The sequence below is a fragment of the Lethenteron reissneri genome, chromosome 50 (assembly GCF_015708825.2).
Source record: "Lethenteron reissneri isolate LAM-NWPU_2019-01 chromosome 50, ASM1570882v1, whole genome shotgun sequence".
Classification (NCBI taxonomy): Eukaryota; Metazoa; Chordata; class Hyperoartia; order Petromyzontiformes; family Petromyzontidae; genus Lethenteron; species Lethenteron reissneri.
The window spans coordinates 1,147,281-1,171,194 of record NC_083828.1 but is presented as its reverse complement, the minus strand read 5'-3'; the positions used below and the strand labels follow the sequence as shown (position 1 = coordinate 1,171,194).

General features: G+C 56.9%; 2 protein-coding genes across 5 annotated transcripts; one reads left to right on the top strand and one right to left on the bottom strand.

Annotated features, from left to right (window-relative positions):
• Window positions 1-3,821: 3,821 nt before the first annotated feature.
• Window positions 3,822-6,196, bottom strand: LOC133355101 (piercer of microtubule wall 2 protein-like). 4 transcript variants are annotated; one of them, XM_061572398.1, is made up of 2 exons: window positions 6,097-6,196; window positions 3,822-5,316 (listed from the first exon to the last, which is right to left on the bottom strand). In XM_061572398.1, the coding sequence occupies exons 1-2, from the start codon at window positions 6,133-6,135 to the stop codon at window positions 5,008-5,010; spliced, it is 348 nt and encodes a 115-aa protein (XP_061428382.1). In that variant the 5' UTR covers window positions 6,136-6,196; the 3' UTR covers window positions 3,822-5,007. The 4 variants fall into 4 exon arrangements, with proteins under 4 accessions (XP_061428382.1, XP_061428385.1, XP_061428383.1 ...); XM_061572401.1 differs by having other exon boundaries at window positions 3,822-5,342; window positions 6,097-6,174; XM_061572399.1 differs by having other exon boundaries at window positions 6,103-6,169.
• Window positions 6,197-7,677: 1,481 nt separating this feature from the next.
• On the top strand, window positions 7,678-16,532 carry LOC133355064 (uncharacterized). Its single transcript, XM_061572340.1, has 8 exons — window positions 7,678-7,734; window positions 8,129-8,208; window positions 8,495-8,603; window positions 10,067-10,164; window positions 10,602-11,328; window positions 11,660-11,917; window positions 13,295-13,365; window positions 14,178-16,532. Exons 2-8 carry the CDS (start codon window positions 8,152-8,154, stop codon window positions 15,066-15,068), a joined length of 2,211 nt encoding a protein of 736 aa, XP_061428324.1. The 5' UTR covers window positions 7,678-7,734; window positions 8,129-8,151; the 3' UTR covers window positions 15,069-16,532.
• The last annotated feature ends 7,382 nt before the right edge of the window (window positions 16,533-23,914 follow it).

The window sequence follows — 23,914 nt, the reverse complement described above, 5'->3', positions numbered from 1 at the left end:
TGCACACGCGAAGGGGCGGGGGGGGGCGGGGGAGGGGAGGGTTTGTGGGCAGAAGAAGACCGCGCACACCTGACTGCCTGCACCCCACTCCCCACTCCCTCTGTTTCCTCACCTCCTCTGTTTCCTCACCTGCACCCCCCACCACCCCCCGCGCTCCGCACCACTCACAGCTGTGTCTACCGAATTGTCTTGGCAACCAGCCCTCATCATCAGCCATGATCTATCCACTGCTGGATTGGATGAAGACCTTCCTCCCAAAGCGGGTAACGTGATGTAACAATCAAACCTAGCTCATACACACGCGATCTGATCACATCGCTCCATCTCCGCGGTGACTGTCCTCTCGTGCGTGTTCAATCCTGTGTGCAGCCAGACCTTATTGCCATCATCATTATATTCTCTCTCCACTGCTGAATGAAGGCGCCATCATCATCTAATGTATGTCCACTCCAGTATACAATAATAGTATTCACGTCCTTTGTTTATCCAGGAAAGCTTTGCTGACTCTGGCATTTTTTTTAGCAGGTTCCTGCTTTGTGTTCATTACATGAGTGGTTGGCGTGTCAGAATGAAACCAGAGTGAGTGCATGGAGAAAATCCCATGCATGCCGGGAGGTAATACGCAGGACTCCACGCAGATATATAGAACACATGGCTGAACTCCACACCTACCGATCAGCTCGCCTACCCAAGCCTGTAACACCTGTTATTTTCATGCAGCCTCCCATGCAAGTGCTCAGCCGGTTCAACGATGCCTCTGATCTCAGAAGCTAAGCCGGCCTGAGCATGTTCATTGCCCGGGAATCTCTCGGCGTTGTAGGCCTCGGCTGAGAGCTCAGCTGAGAGGTGGACAGGATATCACCATTACATGATTCAGAATCCGTATTTAATTATCATAATATGTATTTATCCTGGAGGATTTGATGATTGAATCCGACTGTGCAGAGCTCTATGAGCCGTACGGTGGTGGCTATGCACGCCGGTGATCCAGCAGGGTGGATGCAGCGAGGGTTGGCGGATCGCTCGTAGAAGTTGCGAAACTCCCTTTGCGTGGGCGCCGAGGAAGAGCCACACCCTGACTAGCCCGGAGAAGGCAGCACAGCAGAGTGCGGAATAACTTCCAACTGAATTCCAGCGAGCATATACGTGGACTCCACTTGTTCTGTCCGTATGGGATAGAGTGTTTCTTCCTCGCACGCGTGGGGTTTCTCCAGATGCTCTGGTTCCTTACCACATATTATAAACAACTCGTTCAGTGGCCGATAACATCTTGATACATAGAGGACGGCATAGTCTGGGCAATTGTTGGTAGTTGCCGGCTCACCGCGTGGCTGCTGCCTTGAGACTCAGCGTGGAAATGTTTTTGGGACTGGAAAGGCCGTTCATTACAATTATGCGTGGGAATTCAACAGTTGATTGCACTCGATGTACTAACTCCCGCCGTATGAATGTGGAATTTCCACCGCTGGCTCGGGGTGCCCTCAACAGAAGATGGGCGCTCGAATGAGTGAGAAACCTCTTGGACAATTGTGACATCTCACCCTCGGGCCCGTGTGAGGTCAAAGAGTGTTCGGGCCTCTCTCTTGAGTTACAATGTTCCTCGACAGCTCATCATGGGCTATTGCATAGCGTTGTGTTATTGATTCATGTTTATTTATGTATGGTTTAGGTCGTCGTGTAGGTATTTTGTCAAATTGCTCCGACATCCATGCTCCCCACCTTCACCAACCCGCACTGAGCAGTACGGTGAGGTATGGGTAAATAACTCTCGCTATCCGCACCGCGTGGGGAGGCTTTCATTCAGCAGTTGATTTACAAAGGGGCTGTACGTGCGCTATGTTTGTTTTTTACTTTGTATTTGACCATGTAAGGCCCACTGAGATATATTCCTCTTTTCAGAAGCGACCTGGCCACAAATTATAGCTCAACGATGGGGCTAGATTGAACACTAATTTCTTTAAAATAGATGTTTGTATCTAGTTTGTTGTCCTTCCCGCGCACCTACGATGATCATGGTTGGCTACTACGGTGCAAAATAATTTCAACATACTTACTATAAACGCATGTTTTTGAACGTGGAGGGAAACACTGGGAGACCTAGAGAAAAATCCACGTGACCACGGGGAGAACATGCAAACTCCAAATATTCAGGCGTCAGGGTCGGAATCAATGCCACGACCTCCTGCATACCAGGTGAGGTAGTTAACATATCGCCACCGTGGCGCTTACATGTAAGTCTGGCAAGGCTGCCAGTCGTGAGAGTTTTGTTGAGAGAGCGAGAGAAATGAGAGTGATTATAAAGGGGGTTGGAAAGGGAGACAGAGAGAGAGAGAAGGAGAGAGCAACATCTGCTCCTATTTGTTTTTCAGCGAAAAGTGGCCAGATTTTCCACAGCATTGGCAATCCTATCAGCACATGTGACGTGCTAATGGGCAAAACAACAACCCACTCCACCATCTACACGGCGACACTCAGCATCCTGGCAGCCTCCTCGATCAGCACCTTGGCTCGTGCTCATCCACACCCAGCGGTAGCTATCCACGGTGCAACCCACTCCACCGTCGATACGGCGGCCTTCAGCACCCTGGCTAGCGCCCATGCACAACTCAGTGGTAGCTGTCCGCGGTGCTGAAACGTCACCACTGCCGATCACTGGGCAGTTCATCCCTCATCCCCTCACAGTAATTCCTGTCCAAGATACATTATTGAAACCAATCATTCACCTTCAGCTGGAAGACAACCCAGTCATTGCTTATTATTACGTAAAAGCGATGGTAATTATGCTTAGATTCATCAATTTAAATCAATAGATTTTGTTCTTGATATACCATATTCGTCCGTGAGCCTAGACCAGATATTTTTCATTGTCGATATCACCTGAGGTGACATAGCTTTAGCGGCTCAAATATCTTTATGTGGCCAATACAAGTGAATTATGTAATGATCATGTCAAATGAGTGCAGTTATCAAGTAAATTCACTCTTAGTGGCCCTGTAAATCAATCGAGACGACTTTAGTTTTCCTACCTTTGGTGGTACCAATTTCTATTCTGGCCCATGAACTAATGTATCCTTTTGGTCTGAGTAGGAATCAAATATTTTTTGCTTCTCAAACATTACACACCGATATAAAATACTACGACAAATATCCTGGCGGAAGCGCGTCGGCGAAGTTTGTTGTGGGCAGTAGTGGTCAACATCGCAACATCCCTTGTTCTATGCTCCATTGCGGCCATCGACACTCACTGACCAGCGTGGTGAAGTATGGTCAAATGTTCCTCATGGCCAGCACAGTGTGTATGTGTGTGTGTGGGGGGGGGGGGGGGGGATTGGGGAGCGATTAGCGTGCTGCGCTATGAACCCAACTACCCGAGTTTGATTCCCGCCCACGACCAACACCAGTGACGATTATCTGAACTGGTTCTGGGCCTCCCCTACGTCATCTTAGCCTCAAATGAGTACCTGGTGCGATGTGAAAACATCGCCACTGGGAAAACAAAGGCGGCCGAGCGTAGTGCTGACCACCCACCCCCTCGTGTGCAGTGCCGGTGGAGGGGTCAATTCCGATTAGCACGGTTGGTTACGTACGGTGCGAAAGAGGTTCAACACACACACGTGATATATTCATTATGGATTCACGTGGCTCCTGTGGCCATTGCAGGCGCTGCATTCACCACGGTGTTACGAATATTTCCGTGGTGATGTTGCTGTTGCCACTGCCTTAGCAGTGGTGCAAAGGCACAAATAACAAAACAAAAAAGTCAACACATTCGTCAATCATAACACTGTGGCCTTAAATGGAAAATACATGATTTAATAGGCGACGTTTCGAGCAATGGCCTTTATTAATATCCTATGAAACAGTATAATTGCGCAAAAAACACAACTACATGTATTTATACATGTTATCCCTCAGGCCTGGCTCAGGTGAATTAAATAAAAAACACATTTAGTTCATGTTCTTTCTTTTTTTACAGATAAGGGGCAACCGGGCCGGTACTTAAACCTCACTACACACAACAAAATAGCTTAATCACGCATCACTCAAACTGGGAATTAAGCCCAGGACCTCTAAAATGTCTGCGTATGTGTGTCCGTGTAGTGATGTAGTAGTTAGCTAACCAATAACAGTGGCGAATATTTTAACCGGTTATGAGCCTCCACTAGGTCGACTCAGCCTGAAATAAGTACCTTGGTGGGGTGTATAATCATCAACTTTGGGGATACAAAGGTGGTAGGGTTGGCCATCCACCTCGTTGCGTGCCGTGCCAGCCTTCATAAGTGTTCGCTAGCAGCACTTGCCCCAACACTGTTAAGGCGACACGGGGGGTCATTGTCTTTGCATGTACATGCGTAACTAGTATGTGTTTGTGTATTACAATGAATCGACTCTTGAATCGAATCATGAGCCTGAATCACGACAATTCAGCAAATTGTTTACAACCACGTATTGTCGACAAATCACGTTACAGCCGGTCTGTATGGACGACTGCCCGTCATTACAGGTGCGTGTGTGATCCCATCCGTGGACTCTTGAGTTGGCTTCAAACTGGACCCTCAGAATGAGGATCTGGGGGAGGACGCTTGCAAGCTCCGAGGACACCATCCAGGGCTCGCATAGTCATCTTACCTCATAATGCCCCAGTCTCAAGGTGACTCAGTATATGACCCAGTCTCAAGATGGCCAAGACTCAAAGTAACTCAGTCTCAAGATGACCCAGTCTCAAGGTGACTCAGTATATGACCCAGTCTCAAGATGGCCAAGACTCAAAGTAACTCAGTCTCAAGGTGACCCAGTCTCAAGGTGACCCAGTCTCAAGATGACCCAGTCTCAAGATGGCCAAGACTCAAAGTAACTCAGTCTCAAGGTGACCCAGTCTCAAGGTGACCCAGTCTCAAGATGACCCAGTCTCAAGATGGCCAAGACTCAAAGTAACTCAGTCTCAAGGTGACCCAGATGTCAAGATGACCCGGTCCCACATCGCCCAACCCCTGGCCCCAGGAGGCCTCAGAGCGTGTGCTGGAGGTTGGGGTGGTCGATGACGCGGCTGCGGTCCAGGGTGGTGTTGAGGGCCCGGTCGCGGGGCATCCCACACTCCCCGAGGTGCCGCGAGAAGCGCTGCGACGCGGGGCGGTGCACGCAGGGCGCCGCCTCGGGCCCGGGGCTCAGGGCGCCGTAGTCGTGCGCCGTGGTGCGGTAGAGCGAGGAGGCGGGCAGCGTGGCCCCGGCGCGCACCGTGAACACCGGGTTGCCCGGGCTCGGGCTGCCGAGGCCCGGCCCGGCCGGCCCCGTGCCCGCGTCCGACATCATCGCGGCCTGCAGACCGGGACGCGGCAGCCGTGCTCATGGGGACCGGCGGGCAGAAGAAGGCGGTTGAACAACACGGACGTTGAGGAGAAACGCCTCATTCGAGACCCTCACATCATCGCACCTCCTGGCTTTGACATTCCTCCTCACAGACACTGGTGGTGTGACCATGAACCGCACCAAACCATCAACAACAGGCTGACGCGCAACATCTTCATGGGTTGAATACATGAAAGATAAACCAGGCGATTGTGGACATGCAGCCCCGAGCTATGGACCATGAAGTAACCCCATACAGACACGCAGATACATACAGAGACTCATAGAGACACACAGGGACTCATAGAAGACACACAGAGATACTTTATAGACAAGCCAGTGGTGAGACTGTGGCCATGCTGCCCAAGCTATGGGCCACACAGCGAACCCACTGCGGGCTGCGCTCCACCAACAGAGGAGGAGGTTGAGGAAGAGCGACACGACACGGACTCTCTCTGTCTGCTGAAGCCCTCTCGTAGTGGCAGCAGCAGCAGCAGCAGCAGCTACAGCAGCAGTAGCAGCAGTAGCAGCTACAGCAGCAGCAGCAGCTACAGCAGCAGTAGCAGCAGTAGCAGCTACAGCAGCAGCAGCAGTAGCCTCGACAGTGGCATAGAGCTCCTGAAGCATCTCACTGCTATTGCTGCTGCTGCTGATGCTGCTACTGCTGCTGCTACTGCTATTGCTGCTGCTGATACTGCTGCGTGCGTGTGACCCAGATTTGCATCACGTTACTGACACCGGGCGTCTTACTTGTACCGTGGAGGCTAGGGTAACGACTTCAGTCGTCATCGTCCGCAGTCTCAGATGAGTGTAATAGTTGAGTTCGCCGTGTTCAGCCGGCGGGGTCACGTGACTCAATGTTTACATTTGGTTGCCATGACGACGTGGGGGAGGGGGCATATGGAGCAGGGGGGGGGGAATGGGAGGGGGGAATTTGGGGGGGTGGGCGAGGAGGGGAATAGGGGGCGGAGGTGGGGGGAATGGGGGGGGGGGCAGGGGTGGGTCTGCCCCGCGGTGACGTAACTCGCGGCCACGTGACCCGCGGCGCCTCACTGCATGTTACCCGCAGCCCGGGGGAGGCGAGGAGGAGGAGGAGACGCGATCCGAGCTCAGACGCGCGACGGCGGCGACGTCGGGGTCCCCCATCCATCCCACCGCTCCGCGAAGGCGCGCAAGCCGCTCCGTTAAACAACTCCCCCCTCCCACGACCACCCGCACCTGCCTCGGGTCTGGCTCGGCCTGCCGGCATCGGTGAGGGTTCTCCCGGTAGGGCGGCTAGGAAAGCGTCGGGGGTTCGCGCGCGGCCAGGCCGAGGCGATTTGCATTTGCAAGTAAACAAAGGCGCGAGCAGGGGGGGGGCGAGCAGGGGGAGGGGCGAGCAGGGGGGGGGGCGAGCAGGGGGAGGGGCGAGCAGGGGGAGGGGCGAGCAGGGGGGGGGCGAGCAGGGGGAGGGGCGAGCAGGGGGGGGGGCGAGCAGGGGGGGGGCGAGCAGGGGGGGGGGGCGAGCAGGGGGAGGGGCGAGCAGGGGGGGGGGCGAGCAGGGGGAGGGGCGAGCAGGGGGGGGGGCGAGCAGGGGGGGGGCGAGCAGGGGGGGGGGCGAGCAGGGGGAGGGGCGAGCAGGGGGGGGGCGAGCAGGGGGAGGGGCGAGCAGGGGGGGGGCGAGCAGGGGGAGGGGCGAGCAGGGGGGGGGGCGAGCAGGGGGGGGGCGAGCAGGGGGAGGGGCGAGCAGGGGGGGGGGCGAGCATGGGGGGGGGCGAGCAGGGGGAGGGGCGAGCAGGGGGGGGGCGAGCAGGGGGGGGGGCGAGCAGGGGGGGGGCGAGCAGGGGGGGGGCGAGCAGGGGGGGGGCGAGCAGGGGGAGGGGCGAGCAGGGGGAGGGGCGAGCAGGGGGGGGGGCGAGCAGGGGGAGGGGCGAGCAGGGGGGGGGGTGAGCAGGGGGAGGGGCGAGCAGGGGGGGGGCGAGCAGGGGGAGGGGCGAGCAGGGGGAGGGGCGAGCAGGGGGGGGGGCGAGCAGGGGGAGGGGCGAGCAGGGGGGGGGGCGAGCAGGGGGAGGGGCGAGCAGGGGGGGGGGCGAGCAGGGGGGGGGGGGCGAGCGGGGGGAGGGGCGAGCGGGGGGAGGGGCGAGCGGGGGGGGGCGAGCGGGGGGGGGGGCGAGCGGGGGGGGGGCGAGCGGGGGGGGGGCGAGCAGGGGGAGGGGCGAGCAGGGGGGGGGGGGAGCGGGGGGAGGGGCGAGCGGGGGGAGGGGCGAGCGGGGGGAGGGGCGAGCGGGGGGAGGGGCGAGCGGGGGGAGGGGCGAGCGGGGGGAGGGGCGAGCCCAACGACGGCCTGAGACGTCCACGGAGGAGACGGAGTGACAAGTTCAGCTCGTGGGACTGTGGGGGTCACGCAGGGTGAGACGCGTGCGGGGTTGATGCCCGTTAACAACGACGACCTATCCCAACATACTAAGTGGGGGGTGGGGGGGGGTGTTGATAAGCCGGCACGGTGGCCAGCTGCACGCACGGTCGCCTTTGTCTCCCCATTGTTTACGCAGCGCATCATTCAGATGTTCGCCGCTGTCGTTGTCCGTGAGCGTGAGAGTCGAACTCGGGTGTTCGGTGTTGGTGGCTTGCCACGTGAACACGCGGCTCGTGGGGACGGCGGGCGGGTCGGAGTCGAGCGAACGCGGGGAACACTCGCCGCCTTTTGTGTTTCGAGCTAAATCTGAATAACACGTGAACACGCCGATACACGTGCAGCCACACAAAGTACACTCACTGAGTTCCTTGTTGACCCCGACCTCAGGTCTGGCCTCCACCGCCGCCGCGATGTCGACTTCGGAGAGCGACAGCGACTCGAGCGGGTGGACTCTGCTGAGCCGCGAGGTGAGGGGGGGACCCCTCGTGGGGTGGAGACCCGCGTGTTGATGGGAGCCCGCTGGTGTGAGGGGCCACAGGGGTGAGGGGGACCCGTGTGGCGAGATGACCCGCGGGGGGGGGCGAACTTCCCCGATACTCCGCCACGGACCCCGCTGCGCGTCGGCTCGGCCCCCTGACGCAACGGCCACGATTTCCACAGCGGACGGCGCGGGTTTCATTAACGTCCAGGTGGAGGGGGGGGGGAGAGGCGCTGACCCGTGGCCTCCCGTGTGTCCTCCCGCGTGTGGTGCAGGGCCTGGACGAGGGGTGCGTGGGTGCCGAGTGGAGCCGCCGGCGCGGCCCCTGCGGCGGCCCCCAGGGAGACGGCGCTAAGACGGCGCCGCGCGGTGCCGCCCTGGGGGGTACGACGCGCACCTGCCTGGCGGGGTCAGGGGTCACAGGGGTCAGCGTTATGATGGGTCGAGATCAGGGGGTCGCGTTTAGTGCGAGGGGTTAGGGTTAAGGTTTTTAGTTAGGGTTATGGGTTATGGTTTAGGGGTTTGAATGAGGAGTTGGGATTAAACTAAACTATTTTTATTTTAGCAAGGCCCACTTGAGCTATTTCAGAAGCGACCTGGAAATCAATGATAGCTCAACAAAGTGGCTTCAGGGCCGTCCATAAATGACGTCACGCGATTTTTGACGATCTTTGACCCCACCCTTCGTCACACGGCGTCAAAAAAACTCAGACCCCCCTCAAATATGACGTCACAAAGCTCTGCCCCCCCCCCCCCCAAATAAATAAAACAGGCTTCAAATCGCTTTAAACTATTGTCATTGTAGTGCGTATTTAATTTGGTGCTGCACTCTGATGCTATAGGAGAAAATATGTATTAAAAAGTCTAATTAAGTAGAACGTGTTGTCTATATTCATTTAAAGTTGCACATTTTGATGTGACATCACATTTCTCAAACCCCCCCTCCCCTCGTCACACATCATCACAAATGTCTGACTCCCCCCCCCCCCCCCCGGGTGCGTGACGTCATTTACGGACGGCTCCTTATCGTGTGGTCATTTCTAACAGCCTAATTCTCTAAACGCGCTTTGTTTCTAAACGCGGAGGGGAAACCCAGAGGACCCTGAGAAAAATCCACGCGACCATGGGGAGAATATGCGAACGACAAAAAAATGTGTTGTTCTTCACGGAGGCACACACTTGACTTGGAGGCAAAACATTTTTTACACAGCCCCAACAGGGCGAACTACATCAACGTACACACGCTAACTAGACCCCAACAGGGTAACTACATAACCGGCATCGTGGGTCAGTCAGGATGTTACTGACTGACCCACGATGCCGAGCGAAGACTGAAGATCGGAGAGACGTAGCGCCGAGGGTTGATTCCAGAGAAAGCCACAAACACTCTCCCGGTGACTGCCCCTTGATGCTCCTGAAGGATCCCGACCGAGCATCACGTGTCTCTCAAGCCCCCTTCGCTACCTTGTCCCGGTCACGTGCCCTCTCGGGTTCACCCAGACTACCCCGTCCTCACTTGCCCTCTCTCAGGCCGTCACCAGGACTATGCCCCCAAGGGCCCGCTCACATGCCGTACTCACCCTGGCCCTCGAGAGAGGTTCCAGACGCACAGTAGCACTCTTGTGACAGTGGCTAGCGCTAACACCATAGTGACACCATTAACGTCACTACATATGCAGGCATGAGGTTCCGGGATCGAACCCACGACCTCCTGTATACCAAGTAAGGAAGTAAACATCTCGCCACGGTGACTAGGATTGCGGTTGTGTTGGTTCACGTTCACTTGTGCCACCGCTGCTGCGGCCGCCCTCCACACTGGGAGTGATCGAGGAGTTTGTGTCTCGCAGGGTTCCTGGAAGGGAAACTCCGGGAGGCGTCGGGAGCCGGGGGTGAGGGCCCTGAGGGGGTGGGGGAACCCGGAGTCCCCGACGAGGCCACGTGCACGGTGAGTAACAGCAGTGGCAATCACCACAGCAACCACAGCAGTAGCAGCAGCAGCATCAGTAACAACAGCTGAATCGTGGGTAATATTTACTCGAAACTTACATACGTTTAACAGTAGCATCTATTAAAGCAGAGAGTGATATGTTAGAACAAAGTGCTGTGTTTCCAGATGTTATCACTTAAGCTTGTGGCTCATCCTTCAAACACAAAACAGCACATCCATCAAACACAAAGCAGCACATCCTATCTTACAGTCACATACCTAAGCTGTGTGTCCTGGACTCTCCCTAAGACAAGTCGGAGCTTACATGAAATGTGTTTGAAATAGCTCCGAGTTATTTGCCTTGTTTATCTCAAATGTAAACATTTTGGACATTAGCGTTGCATATATCACATTCACGTGACGGTGAGGAGCACTAACTGAGTGAACGAAAACAGGTGGAGCCACCCGCCAGACCTGAAGAGGTGAAGGAGGAGGTGAACGAGATAGCGGAGGAGGTGGGCAGCAAGACAAGTGAACCAATGGACAAGGTGTTGAAGAGGGTGGAAGAAGAGGGAGCCAACGTGAGCGAGGAGGTGAAGATGAGCGAGGAGGTGAGAGACGAGATAGATGAGGCGAGGGATGAAGTCGGTGGCAATATGAGGGAGGAGGTGAGTGATGAGATGGAGGAAGTGAGTGGGGAGGTGAGACGGGGGTTGAGCGAGAAGGCGAGTGAGATGGTGAGAGAGGCAGTGAGTGAGGAGGTCGGCGAGGAGTTCAGCGGGGAGGAGAGAGGTGAGGTGAGTGAGGGGGTGGGAGGGGAGGTGATGGAGGAGGTGGAGGTGAGAAGGGAGGTGAGCATGGAGGTAATGAAGGAGGTGTGTGGGGAAGTGAACCAGGAGGTGACACGGGAGGTGAGCAGAAGCGACAACAATGACCTCTTCGCGCTGGATCCCTCTGCGCTCGACGACGTTCCGGGTCCTCGCGCTTCCCCTGAGGCGCCCGTGGAGATGCCCGACTCCGCAGTTCCGTCACCCTCGGCAGGCCTGCAGGACCCCCCTGCTCCCCGCTCCTCCCACCCCAAGGCATCTGCGGAGCCTGGCACGCGGGCGGGCAGCGAGGATGCCCTCGTGGGGTCCTCAAGCATCCGTGGCTGCTTCCCGTTCCCCCTGGGGCGCGAGCGAGGTGGGTTTAGTTCGGCGATCTGCAGCGTCTGAGCCACTCACGTGGGAGCCGATACCTAGAAAAGACGAGTGACCAACACAGACGCGCTCACGGCACGTGCGTCCAATCGCACGTGCAAACACTCGTGTTGTGGGCTCGCGTTTGTTGTACGTAATGGGTCAATGTCACCGCTACGGCCACGAGAGGTGTCACCATTCACCATCCAGAGGTGCGGAAACCTGCACTGTCCGCTCTGTTGTTTCGATGAGGGCAGTGATCCCCTGCCATCGTAACAAGGATAACGAGGGTTGATGGAGCCGAGCGATGATGGTTCCCCTTGCGTCTCCTGCAGCCCCGTCGGGCGCCGGCTCCAGCACTGATGAGGACCAGGAGAAGCTCGGTCGATGTGATGATGATGAAATCAGGAGCGGTCCGATGGTGCCCAGGCTGCGCCGACGCCTCGCCCGCCGGCAACTCCCCACCGCGCTGGCCGACGGCACCGCACCTGGCACCGGGGGCACCGTGCCTGGCACGGACGCGTCGTTGACGGTGCTGGTGCCCGCCCTCGCGCTCATCGTGGTGCTGGGCCTGGTGGTCGCGAGCAACCACGGTGAGCGGCACAAACCCCCACCACCCCGCCCCCAACCACCCAGCCCCCAACCACACAGCCCCCAACCAACCAGCCCCTAACCACCCAGCCCCCACCACCCAGCCCCCAACCACCCAGCCCCCAACCACCCAGCCCCCAACCACCCAGCCCCCATCCACCCCGCCCCCAACCACCCAGCCCCCAACCACCCCGCCCCCAACCACACAGCCCCCAACCACCCAGCCCCCAACCACACAGCCCCCAACCACCCAGCCCCCAACCACCCAGCCCCCAACCACCCAGCCCCCAACCACCCAGCCCCCATCCACACAGCCCCCAACCACCCAGCCCCCAACCACACAGCCCCCAACCACCCCGCCCCCAACCACCCAGCCCCCATCCACCCCGCCCCCAACCACCCAGCCCCCAACCACCCAGCCCCCAACCACACAGCCCCCAACCACACAGCCCCCAACCACCCAGCCCCCAACCACCCAGCCCCCAACCACCCAGCCCCCAACCACCCAGCCCCCAACCACCCAGCCCCCAACCACCCCGCCCCCAACCACCCAGCCCCCAACCACCCCGCCCCCAACCACCCCGCCCCCAACCACCCCGCCCCCAACCACCCAGCCCCCAACCACCCTGCCCCCAACCACCCAGCCCCCAACCACCCAGCCTCCAACCACCCCGTCCCCAACCACACAACCCGCAACCACCCCGCCCCCAACCACACAGCCCCCACCACACAGCCCCCAACCACCCAGCCCCCAACCACCCAGCCTCCAACCACCCTGCCCCTAACCACCTCACCCCCCACCACCCAGCCCCCAACCACCCCGCCCCCAACCACCCAGCCCTCACCACACAGCCCCGAACCACCCAGCCCCCAACCACACAGCCCCCAACCACACAGCCCCCATCCACACAGTCGTCGGTCATCCACACCGTCCAACCCCAGGTCCACTCAGCCTGATATGCGTGTCTGCGGCTTTGAGTCAGATGTAGTAACCAGAGCTTGCTAACAGAGCAGCGTGCCCTGTGGTCTCTGAGTATTTTATTTGCTGTTTGTTTATTGTCATTTTTTCGTGCAGTCATTGGTAACCAGGTTGAGACCATCATCTCGCAGCACTTGAGAAGCTAATTTAGTCACAACTCTAGTCTGAGTGAGTCTATATACATCTGAGTCTACGTGACTCTACGTGAGTCTATGGATCTCAATATGAGACCATCGGCAACTGGTCTGAGCCCATCATTTCGCTACATTTGAGAACCCGGTATAGTCGTCACGGGTGGCTAAAAACTGGATTTGAACCCAGGATTTCAGTGGTGCCGGCTCAGTGCCCCGACACGGCCATTGTGAGCCCCCTGCATGTGTGGCCGTGCGTGCGTGAGCAGTGGCGAGCGGGAGGCAGAGGGCGCTGGTGCAGGAGAACGAGCGGCTCGGGACAACCGAGCGCCAGCTGCAGGTGATGGTGAACTCACGCGCGCACACTCGCACATGTACACACGTTTACAAACACATATACACACACATGTATACTCACATAAGTGTATCTAGGTTGAACTTTTTTTGCACCGTATGTAGCCAACCGTGCTAATTAGAGGTGCAGGTCTACACACAGGCATATGTATACACACATACACATGTTTATTCATATAAAGATCCCCCAGTTGGCATTTTAACAGACTGTTGGGGCAGGTGCTGTTAGTGAGCACCTATGAAGGCCGACAGGGCACACGTATATACACACACATTAATACTCGCATATATGCACACGTAGACATGTGCACACACATACACACGTGTTCACATGTGGTCTCCCACACACGGACACGCACGCACTCACATTGTCACGCAAGTGAGGACACTCACACCTCTTTCTGGAGGCAGAAGGAATGGGAACGGCGGTCGACTGGCTCCGCCACATACTGGAATTCGCGATGTGCATGTGTGTGCGTGTGTGTACGTGTCTTTGTTGGTGCACGTGGGGAGCGGTAGTGCAGCGGTAACCCAAGTTTGATTCCCACTCACGGCCATCACCTGTGACGATTATCTGAACTGGTCCTGGGCCACCCATAGGTCAACTCAACCTCAAATTATTACCTGGTGCGATGTGCCAATATCGCCACTTGGGAGAGGAAGGCGGCCGGGCGTGGTGCTGGCCACCCACCTCCTCGTGTGCTGAGCCTGTCTTCACAGGTGCTCGCTGACAACATCTCTCTCAACAGTCTGTTAAGGCTACATGGGGGACTTTTGTACGTGTGTCACCGTCTGCAGGCCGAGGGGATCGCCATGGCCAGGCGTTGGGAGGCCGAGCGTGGGGCCCTGTCCCAGGAGAACGCCGCGTTGCGAGCGACGCTGGCCCAGCTACGACAAGAGGCCGGGCGATCCACTGCGGCGGCGAAGCAGGAGGGCCCCGGGGCCGCCACCGCGCAGGGGCAGGAGGCCGCACGGGCGGCGGCGCGGGAGCTTGCGGCCGAGGGCCGCCGGCTGCAGGCCGAGGTTCGCCGGCTCCACCGGGAGCTGCGGGAGGAGCGTGCGGCCTCCGCGACCACCCGCGGAGAGCGCGACGCGGCGGCCGTGGCGCTGGAGGCCGAGGGGCGGCGCTCGCACCTGTGGGAGCGGCTCTACGTGGAGGCGCGCGACGCGGCCGCCGAGCACGGGAAGAGGAAGCAGGAGGAGGGGGAGGTGCGAGGGCCCGACCCCCGCCACCGGCTCTACGAGGACGCCAAGAACTCGACGAGGAAGCGCGCAGAGCGTGGGGCCGGGCAGGCGGAGTCCGACGCAAGCCGGAGCCGCGGCTGGGGAGGCCACGCGACCGCGGGGGCCGGGAGCGAGGCGAGGGCCGAGGCGCGGCAAGGGGACGGCCGGCGGGGGCAGGGGCAGGGGCAAGGTCAGGGGCAGGGCAGCAGGCGGAGAGGGGAAGAGCGGCTGAAGATGAAGGGGAGGGACTGGCGGGGCCCCGAGGAGTACGGGGCCCAGAGGGCGCATCCCCCACAGGGGCAGGGCCACAGCACGAAGCACAACGAGCAGCACAACCGGTGTCACGAGCAGCACAAGCAGCAGAGCTACAGGGCGTGGCACGGGAAGCCACGGCGCCACTGCGACCTGCACGTGGCCGAAGTGGATATAGAGCTCGGGCCCCTGCCCTTTGGCCCCAAGTGTTGACCCTGCATCTCTGACAATTGGCACAGACCTCCCCATGCCTTCCCATACCTCTCCCCCCGTCCACCCAGGTCTTTCTACATCCCACATTGCTTCACGCAGCCCTTCACTGCTTCCCCGCGCTTCCCTTAAGTCTCGTCCAGTTTTCTCACGACTCTGTTCCAGCACTTCCCTGCTTCCCTCAGATTTTGTAGTGCCTTCATTTGCCACCCACGGCCTCCCCCAGTCTCACTTTTTCCCTGCCACCCCCCCCCCAACCCCTCACGTTCCCCGTGCCTCCTTCATCCCTCTCTCTCCCCTTGTCCTGCCCTTTTATTCACTACCCCCGTCCTCCTATTGTCTCCCCATGCCTGCCGTATCCTCGCCCTGCTTTCCCTCTGATCTATCCCTCTGCCTCCCCCCCCCCCGAACGCCTTCCTGAAAACGTAGATGTTATGTTATCTTGTTTGAAGTGTTGTTGTAATTGCTGTTTTGGGTGTTTGGTTAGCGTGAATGAGTATCTGCACCCACTGGGATTCTACCCCCCACCCCACCCCATATGAATTGGACAATTGTTTCATGTTGTGGTTTAAAGTATGTTTCACGGACAACGTGCTCGAGAAGTGCCATCAACGCTGCCTGCGGAAGATCCTTCGAATCCAGTCCGAATACAGACGCACCGACACGAGTGCGTCCTCTCCCACACAAACACCACGAGCGTCGAGTACGAAACTAAACTTTTTTTTTACCAGGTAAGGCCCCCACTGAACTCTATAGCTCTTTTTCAGAAGCGATCTGGCCACAATTGATAGCGCAACGAAGTGGCTTATCACGTGTAAATTTATAGCATCCCAATACTCTCAAACGCGTGTTTATACACGTGGAGGGAAAAACCGCAGCACCCGGACAAGTATCCACACGACCACGGAGAGAACAGGCAAACTCCAAATATACAGGTGCTAGGGTTAGGAGGGATCGAACCCACGACCTGCTGCATGATTGGGGAGGGAGTTAACATCTCGCCACCTGGGCGTCCCACATCAACTTTGTGTTTCGTCGCCGCAGCACGGCGCTGGCGTTCCCCGCGCGCATTCGAAATATCTCCTGCACGGTATCTGCAGCCTGTGCCGCCCTCTAAAAGGATCAGTGTTTTGTTTAACCAGGTGACACCTCGGAGAGACCAACCAAGGTGAGTCGCAATTGCAAGTCCGACCCACGTGTTGAGAACTGCTGGTTCGCATCATCCGACTCGCTCTCACAATCTGCACGCAACTCGTGCCGATGCAACTACAAGCAAACTTGTTTTGTAACTTTAACGAATGCGAAATTAAAAGTTTAACCATTTGAATTTCACGAACGTAAAATGCTAATTATTTTTGACTGCAAAAGGTGCAACTGTGCTCAATGGATATGGATAAATCCTTCCCGTGATGCCGTGTGGCTCTCCCCTAGTCGGACATTGTGAGATATTCCTCTTTCACTTCCTCCCATTGTGTTCCGGTTTTTTTATTTTGCGGAAATGGAAACCCTGGAAGGCTATCTATTTGATCAGTATGGCCAGGTTTTCTCTCTGGTAATTAGTCCCGAATAGCAGTGCAACCTTATACCAACGTTTCATTCATATTGGACCTATAGTAAGCCACTGTAGTCTACGATCCTTCAACGGAGGAGGAACCGCAAAACGTCAGGAACTCTCTCCTGAAGCCCACTCGCTGTGGCCAGCACCCCTCCACATTGGCTTTCAGCTCCTGGACACGCTGCCACACGCAAGGGTAGAATGCGAGTCTCTCGGTCTTTATCCGAGTATTTGAGTTGCTATGTAAGTATGTGGATCGCTATGATAGTTTATAGGTCACATGTTAGGCTGTAGGGTCTATATATGAGTGGGTTGCTATGTGAGTCTGTGGGTTGCTATGCGAGTCTGTAGGTCTCTATTTAAATCAATGGGTCTATAATGTGAGTCTATGGATCACTATAAGTCTTGTGTCGTGGTTGTGGGGAGCGGGGATGTTGTGGTTAGCGCTACGCAGCGCTACGAACCCTTCTCTCCGAGTTCGGGTTGCACTCGCAGCCAACACCAGTGACGATTCTCTGAAACGGTCTCGAGCCCTCGGTCGACTCAGCCTCTAATGGGGACTTGGTGCGATGTGTAAACAGCGCCACTGGGGAGACAAAGGCGGCCAGGCGTGGTGCTGGCTACCCACCACCTTCGCTGACAACGCTTGCCCCAAAAGTCTGTTAAGGCTATACGGGGGATCTTTGTATAAGGCTTCTGTTAGTCCGAGTCATATACATGGTGGCCAAAAAAATCAGCACACACGGTTATTCTATTTGAACAAATGACATGGGTTTAGATTTTTCGTTTAAAATTAAAATGCCATCATAAAAATAATTAACAAAATGGATATTACTAATGAGAATAGGATCTGTCATTTGTGAGAAGGCAGAGAGGTGGGGGGGGGGGGGCAGCAGGTGTGGTGGGGGGGGGGTTGGAGGGGGGGGGGTCACTATCCCCGAACCTCCCCGCCCGCCACCCAGTCCCTGCTCTTTGCGGATTTTGTTCAAACAACGGCGGCTTCCGCTATCAGCCCCTCGCACCTGTGCCGACTCCACCGCCGAGCGTGCAGCCGGCACGGACAGACGAGCTGAGCGCGGTGTCGCGGCTGCTGGGCAACCGCTCCGTGCTAATGATGCGACAGGGAGGTGGAGGTGTGCGTGTGTTGGGGGGAGGGGGGGTGGTGATGTGGGGAGCGGTGGTGCAGTGGTTAGCGCACTTGCGCACGTAACGAACCCGAAATCGATCCGAATTAGATTTCCCGCTTACGGATACTATCGATGTTGGCCTTGCCCCCAGGCCGAGTCAGTAGCCCCAAGTGAGTAGCTGGTGCGGTGTTGACACCAGCACTGGGGAGTCTTCATCGGTGCTGCTGCTCGCTAACAGCACTTGCCCCAATAGCCTGTGTGGGCTACACTGGAGGAACTTTGTCTGTGCCTGTTGCTGCTGCCTCGAGGAGGGAGGAGGATGGTGGAGTGAGTCACGGCGATGTGAGAGGGCTGCACTCGATGAGAGTTCTTGTCAAGGACTAACTGGTCTCGGAGTGAAATCAATAATGGTTCTGACTCAGATGAGCAACGTGGCCCGAAAACATAACGAGGCAGTCCGAAAAGTCGGGTCTCTAAACGCAACCCCGATTAGACCAGCGGCCGCTTTCAGACTCTGGCTCGCCAGCCCTCAACTCACCGCCGTGGTCTTTGTGTGGCTCATCAACCCCGACACGTGGAGGCCTCAATCCAGCAGTGGGTAGACAAAGGGGCGCTCTAAGTCGAACCATTTAACGTCCCCAGGGGGAATACGTCTGGCCGTTTATTTGTAATATTGCCCATAATCAGGCCTTGATTTCTCGCTCGATATGTTTCGCATGATCATGACGCTATTGGCGTCAAGCGCCCCCACCCCCGCACCCTCGAGTCCTGTTTGCTATTTGCGTCTCTCTGTGCTCAATGTCCCCTCGCTGCTGCTCCTGCTGCTGCTCCTGCTGCTGCTGCTCCTGCTGCTGATGCTGCTCCTGCTGCTGCTTCTGCTGCTGCTGCTGCTGCTGCTGCTGCTGCTCCTGCTGCTGCTCCTGCTGCTGCTGCTGCTCCTGCTGCTGCTCCTGCTGCTGCTGCTGCTCCTGCTGCTGCTGCTCCTGCTGCTGCTCCTGCTGCTGCTGCTGGGTAGCGATGGGGTTCGCCGTTGCTAGGAGACGGGACGTGCATCAATCGGAGTGTGTGCACGGCATCTCCAACCCCTCCCCTCACTCCCCTGCCCTCCCCATCCAATCAATCCCTCCATACCCATTGCCTCCATCCATCCCTCCATCAATCCATCCTCCATCGAATTATCTCCCCTCCATCGATCGCTCAATTTCTCCCTCCTCAATCCCTCCATCCCCAAACCACGTTTTCTCTTAATCTCTCCCTCCATACATCTTTTACTCTCTCTCTCTCCACCCCTCCCTCCTCCTCCTCCCTGCATCCCCCACATGCCCACTGCAGTGCCGCCTCCACGTGTACATGCACAGCCCTTTGTCTCAATCCACTGCCGAATGAGGACCTCCCCACACCGTGCGGGGTCGTGGGGGTTGTTTGACCATACTTCACCACTCCTGGTCGGTGCGGGTTGGTGGTGGGAGTCAGACCTTTTCCTCCCCCTGTTGCTGCTCACCCGGTCTGACCAGCCGTCACTGGCTATGATTTGTGTGTATGCAATATTTTCCATTTCCCATGTGACGCAATTGCTTTTGCACTGATTTATATTCGCTTCATTGCTGCACTCGACGATACACAAAGATAAGCGCGTGGACATCCGCGGTGAGGTCACCACGGCGTCCTGTGCCAGGCTAGGTGCATCCTGAGGCTACCACGTGAAGTGCAGAAGGGTCGCTGCTGGCAGGAGGACACGGGACAGACCCGGCAGGTGCCATGGGTGAACTGGGTGAGGTGACTGGCATATGTCCCCCATCTGCGCTCCCCACTGTGTCAACCTGCTGCGTTTTATCCGCTCGTGAGCATCGCCCTCCGTTGTTGCTGGAGGGCGACTGCCTCCAGCTGCCCAGCAGCGGCGTCCTTCACGAGCCTCCTCCACAGAGGCCGAGCTTGACACCGCTGGTACCGGCCATCGGCAAGGCCACTCAGCTCCACGTCCTGCACAGCATCAGCGCGTCTCTTCTCGAGCCCATGCCGCCATACGTGGCGCCAAAAGACAAAGGTCGCCCATATAGCCTTGACCAGACTGTCAGGGCAAGTGCTGTGTAGGAGCACCAATTAAGGCGGGGAATCGAACTCGGGAGTCCAGGTTCATAGCGCAGTGCGCAAACCACTGCCGCCGCTTTCCGCAAGGACAGAAAAAGCACACAGAGTCGTGTCATCATCATCACCATCACCCTATAGACTATGACCACGTCCTTGCACACCGCTCGCCTCCCTCTCCTTGACTCAACTGATTGTTAATTTCCACTCTCCTCCCCGCCACCCCTCCCTCCCTCCCTGTCCCCACCCCCCACCCCGCACCCCCAGTTTAACCCCCCGCGCCCCCCCCCCCACTCAATACTCCACCAATCTCCCATCACTTTTCCATTTGCTCTGTTGCCATAGCGACGACTCTGACGTCATGTGACGTAAACTCGCTCCGAGCTGCGGTACCTTCCCCCCTCATCTCATTCCCTCCCCACCCCCTTCCCCATTCAAGTGTCTCACCCCGCCCTTCACCCCGCCCTTCACCCCGCCCTTCACCCCGCCCTCCACCCCTCCCTTCACCCCGCCCTTCACCCCGCCCTTCACCCCTCCCTCCACCCCTCCCTTCACCCCGCCCTCCACCCCTCCCTTCACCCCTCCCTTCACCCCGCCCTTCACCCCTCCCTCCACCCCGCCCTTCACCCCTCCCTCCACCCCTCCCTTCACCTCGCCCTCCACCCCTCCCTTCACCCCTCCCTTCACCCCGCCCTTCACCCCTCCCTCCACCCCGCCCTTCACCCCTCCCTCCACCCCTCCCTTCACCTCGCCCTCCACCCCTCCCTTCACCCCTCCCTTCACCCCGCCCTTCACCCCTCCCTCCACCCCGCCCTTCACCCCCCCCTTCACCCCGCCCTTCACCCCTCCCTCCACCCCGCCCTTCACCCCGCCCTTCACCCCTCCCTCCACCCCGCCCTTCACCCCGCCCTTCACCCCCTCACTGCATCCAAACCCCATTCAAGTTCCCCCCCATCCTTTCCACCCCCACAATTGGTGAACTTTACTGCAGATATGACGAATGATAATTTACATAGCAGATGTTATCATTATAATACATCATAATTCTGCTGAGCTGAGATGCGAACTCGTGTTTGTTTTTTTGGGCAGGTCGGTGTTCAACCAAACTCATGCGCACCCCGTTTGTGTGACCATTCCACTTGTTTTCCCAGGAAAGCCTCACCGAGTCTCACGGCTTTTGTCCAAGAGGGTCCTGCCGAGTTTCTCTGACAGTGAGGGAGGGCAGCGATATTGCTGCTGTGTGTGATCAGAATTGAGTCATTTGAAGCAGGGCTGGAAATGAGAATAAATTACTGGGGGAACTCATCCCTCTACAGTGTGTTGGTCTCTCCGTCAGTCCAGGGTTCTATCTGGGAGTCAAATAAATACAAATATGAATCCTTGATTCCTTCCAGCCGGGTTCAAATTTCACTGCCACCACGGCGATCCGGGCCGTTCCGGCCCCATTTCCACCCCGCACCTCCGATTAGCAAGGCTGGCTACGTACGGTGCGAAAGAAGTTCAACATACTGTTAATAAATTCACTGATTTGAAGGCAACTATTCGGTGCTGGGATGTCTGGCCAATACCCTTTGCAATGTGTGTGTGTTTTAGCTATGGGAAGGAACCCAGAGGATATCCATGCAGAACGTGGAGAACACAAACTCCACACGGAAAAGCGCCCAATTGGGATATCGAACCCAGGCCGTTCCGGCTGCGAGGCACGAGTGTGGCCACTGCGCCACCACCCTTCTTCCTTCTTCCGCGCTTCTATTGCATCAAATCGTCAAGGCACGACGCGCTTTATATGCAAATGCATTTATTACGTTCGGCGGTCTTTACACGATTAAAAACAAGAAGAGAAAACCAGCAGGCGCGTTCGGCAAACCATGACCTCAAAGCAGCATTTAGAACCGTCTGGAGAGTGTCAGGGCGAGATCACTCACGACACGATGTGTCCCTACTGCGTGCAATAGCAAATCAAACTCATTTTGCATAGGTATAAACTACAGGCATTCCGAATGTACATACAGCTCAACGTGTAAGAGAGTAACAATTCATCACAGAAACAGCAGCTGAACGGTAGAATGTCTGCATACGATGAATGAATGAGCGTCTACGAAGAGCCGATTCGTAACTTCGGCTCAGCTCAGGCTTGAGCCGCTCGTTCGCTTTGCAAAGACTCGTGGCTTGGCTCGGGCTCGGCTCACAGACATCCTGAGCATGGACCAAGATCATGCTCAGAACCGGCCCATGGCTTTGAGCCGGCTCACTCCAGCAAGAGCAGAGCTGTGACTAAGTTTGAATCCTGGTAACGTACATAATTAACGCAAATTTACATTCATTTTAAGAGATGAGTGGGGGTATCGATGAGAGATTCACGCTTGCATGAAGCAGCGCCCTCTGATAAAGTGATAATGTAACCAGCAGTGTACAGCTACGTGTCCACAATACAGGTTTTTTTGGGTTTGATCGCGTAAATGTGTTGTTACACCCGCCACCACCAATTAGTAAGGTTTGTCACGTGTGTGTATTTGTATTCGGTGCACAATAAATGCCGATGACCAACTCACTCGGAATGCGCCTCATCGAAAGCAAAGCAGCGGGTGACCACCACCACCGTTTGGAGCTGTGCTTCGTGACCAGCAGAGGGCAATGTCGCAAAACGCATTGCTGAACACAACACAAATGTGCTACCACAACTCTGCAACTATTAAAGCTATTTTTTTTATTTTACCAGGTAAGGCCCGCTGAGCGGTGTAGCTCTTTTTTCAGAAGTGACCTGGTGGCAAATAATAGCTCAACGAAGTGGCTTATCGCGTGGAAATTTATAGCAGCCAAATACTCTAAACGCGTGTTGATTCTAGATGTGGAGGAAAAACCCTTAGACCCGGAAAAAAATCCACGGGGAGAGAGAAAATGCACACTCCAAATATACAGGTGTCAGGGATCGTACCCACGACCTCCTGCATGCCAGGCGAGGTAGTTAACATCTCGCCACCCTGCTCCCGGCCTTCAACAATCCAGTCAAACGTGGTGAAAATTATGGTCTTATATTTCCCAAATCCCGCACGACATGGGGAGGCCATCAATCCAGCAAAGGACTGATCAAAGCGCTGTCCATGTCCACAGTGAACGGACACGTCTACAAATCAGTGTGCCTTTGCAGTGGTGCAATTAAAACAGAAATGCTCAGACTGGTACGTTCCTCTCACAACCAATGACTTGGCGTCACTGCATTGGGCAGTGAACTCATTCCGGCCTCGACAGCGCGAGAAGTCTCCGGAAGGACCTCCCTTGGGCTTTTACTTAAAATCACGAGCGCTTATACGCAATTGGGAAGAATTCGGAGCACTCAGATAAACTCCACGTGCGCGTGTGAGCAACAAAACGATCTCTGTACAGCTGGCGAAGATGGCCATTCGTCCACTTTGCTATACCGCCTTCTCCTGGCAAGTCAGGGTACGGCACCTCCTGGACGCCCACGTGAGTGGCGTTTTCACAACGAGTCCCATGGACGGTAAACGCGTGACCATGCGCCCCGCACCCGTCACTGGCGCGTCGACCGAGTGCCGCGAGCGCCACCGCACTCGGAGCCCACGGCTCGTGGGCCGGGGCGCCAAGACGGCAGGCGGCGAGGGCTCGGGGTCAGGCGACGAGGGCTCGGTGAATCCAATTCCATCCCTCGTGCCAGCCACGGCGACTTCCACGACACAGCCATCAGACAACTTTCAAAACATCGTAAAAGCAGAGAGGCGTGTGGGTTCATTAAAATGTAAACGCTTACGGTGATAGCACGGACTCAAGCGCAGTGGTACACGAGATCTGAAGCGACCACAAACATGCTTGGTCCCCCCCCCTCCCAAAAAAACCCCAACAGGTATGACCAAACTGGTGTAATACGGGGTTTCACGTGTCAGAGCCGACACGCTTCCCGCACGCGGGTCGTCTTAAGCCGGATGTGGAGATTACGCATGGCCGTTGTGAAGTCCTGGGATAATTAATGATACTTTGGGACGTCTTACTCGAAAATTGGTGAATGCACCACCACATTCTCCGTGACATAAATGTGCATGCTGGCCAAAATGTATGCGGTGAATATC

Bases quoted from the DNA above. Each gene is read 5' to 3' on its own strand.
- LOC133355101 (XM_061572398.1), bottom strand. From the start codon at position 6,135: ATGACGACTGAAGTCGTTACCCTAGCCTCCACGGTACAA. The intron at 5,317-6,096 runs GTAAGACGCCCG...CCCGGTCTGCAG, and splicing joins CCCTAGCCTCCACGGTACAA to GCCGCGATGATGTCGGACGC.
- LOC133355064 (XM_061572340.1), top strand. From the start codon at position 8,152: ATGTCGACTTCGGAGAGCGACAGCGACTCGAGCGGGTGGACTCTGCTG. The intron at 10,165-10,601 runs GTGAGTAACAGC...GAACGAAAACAG, and splicing joins CCGACGAGGCCACGTGCACG to GTGGAGCCACCCGCCAGACC. The intron at 11,918-13,294 runs GTGAGCGGCACA...GTGCGTGAGCAG, and splicing joins GGTGGTCGCGAGCAACCACG to TGGCGAGCGGGAGGCAGAGG.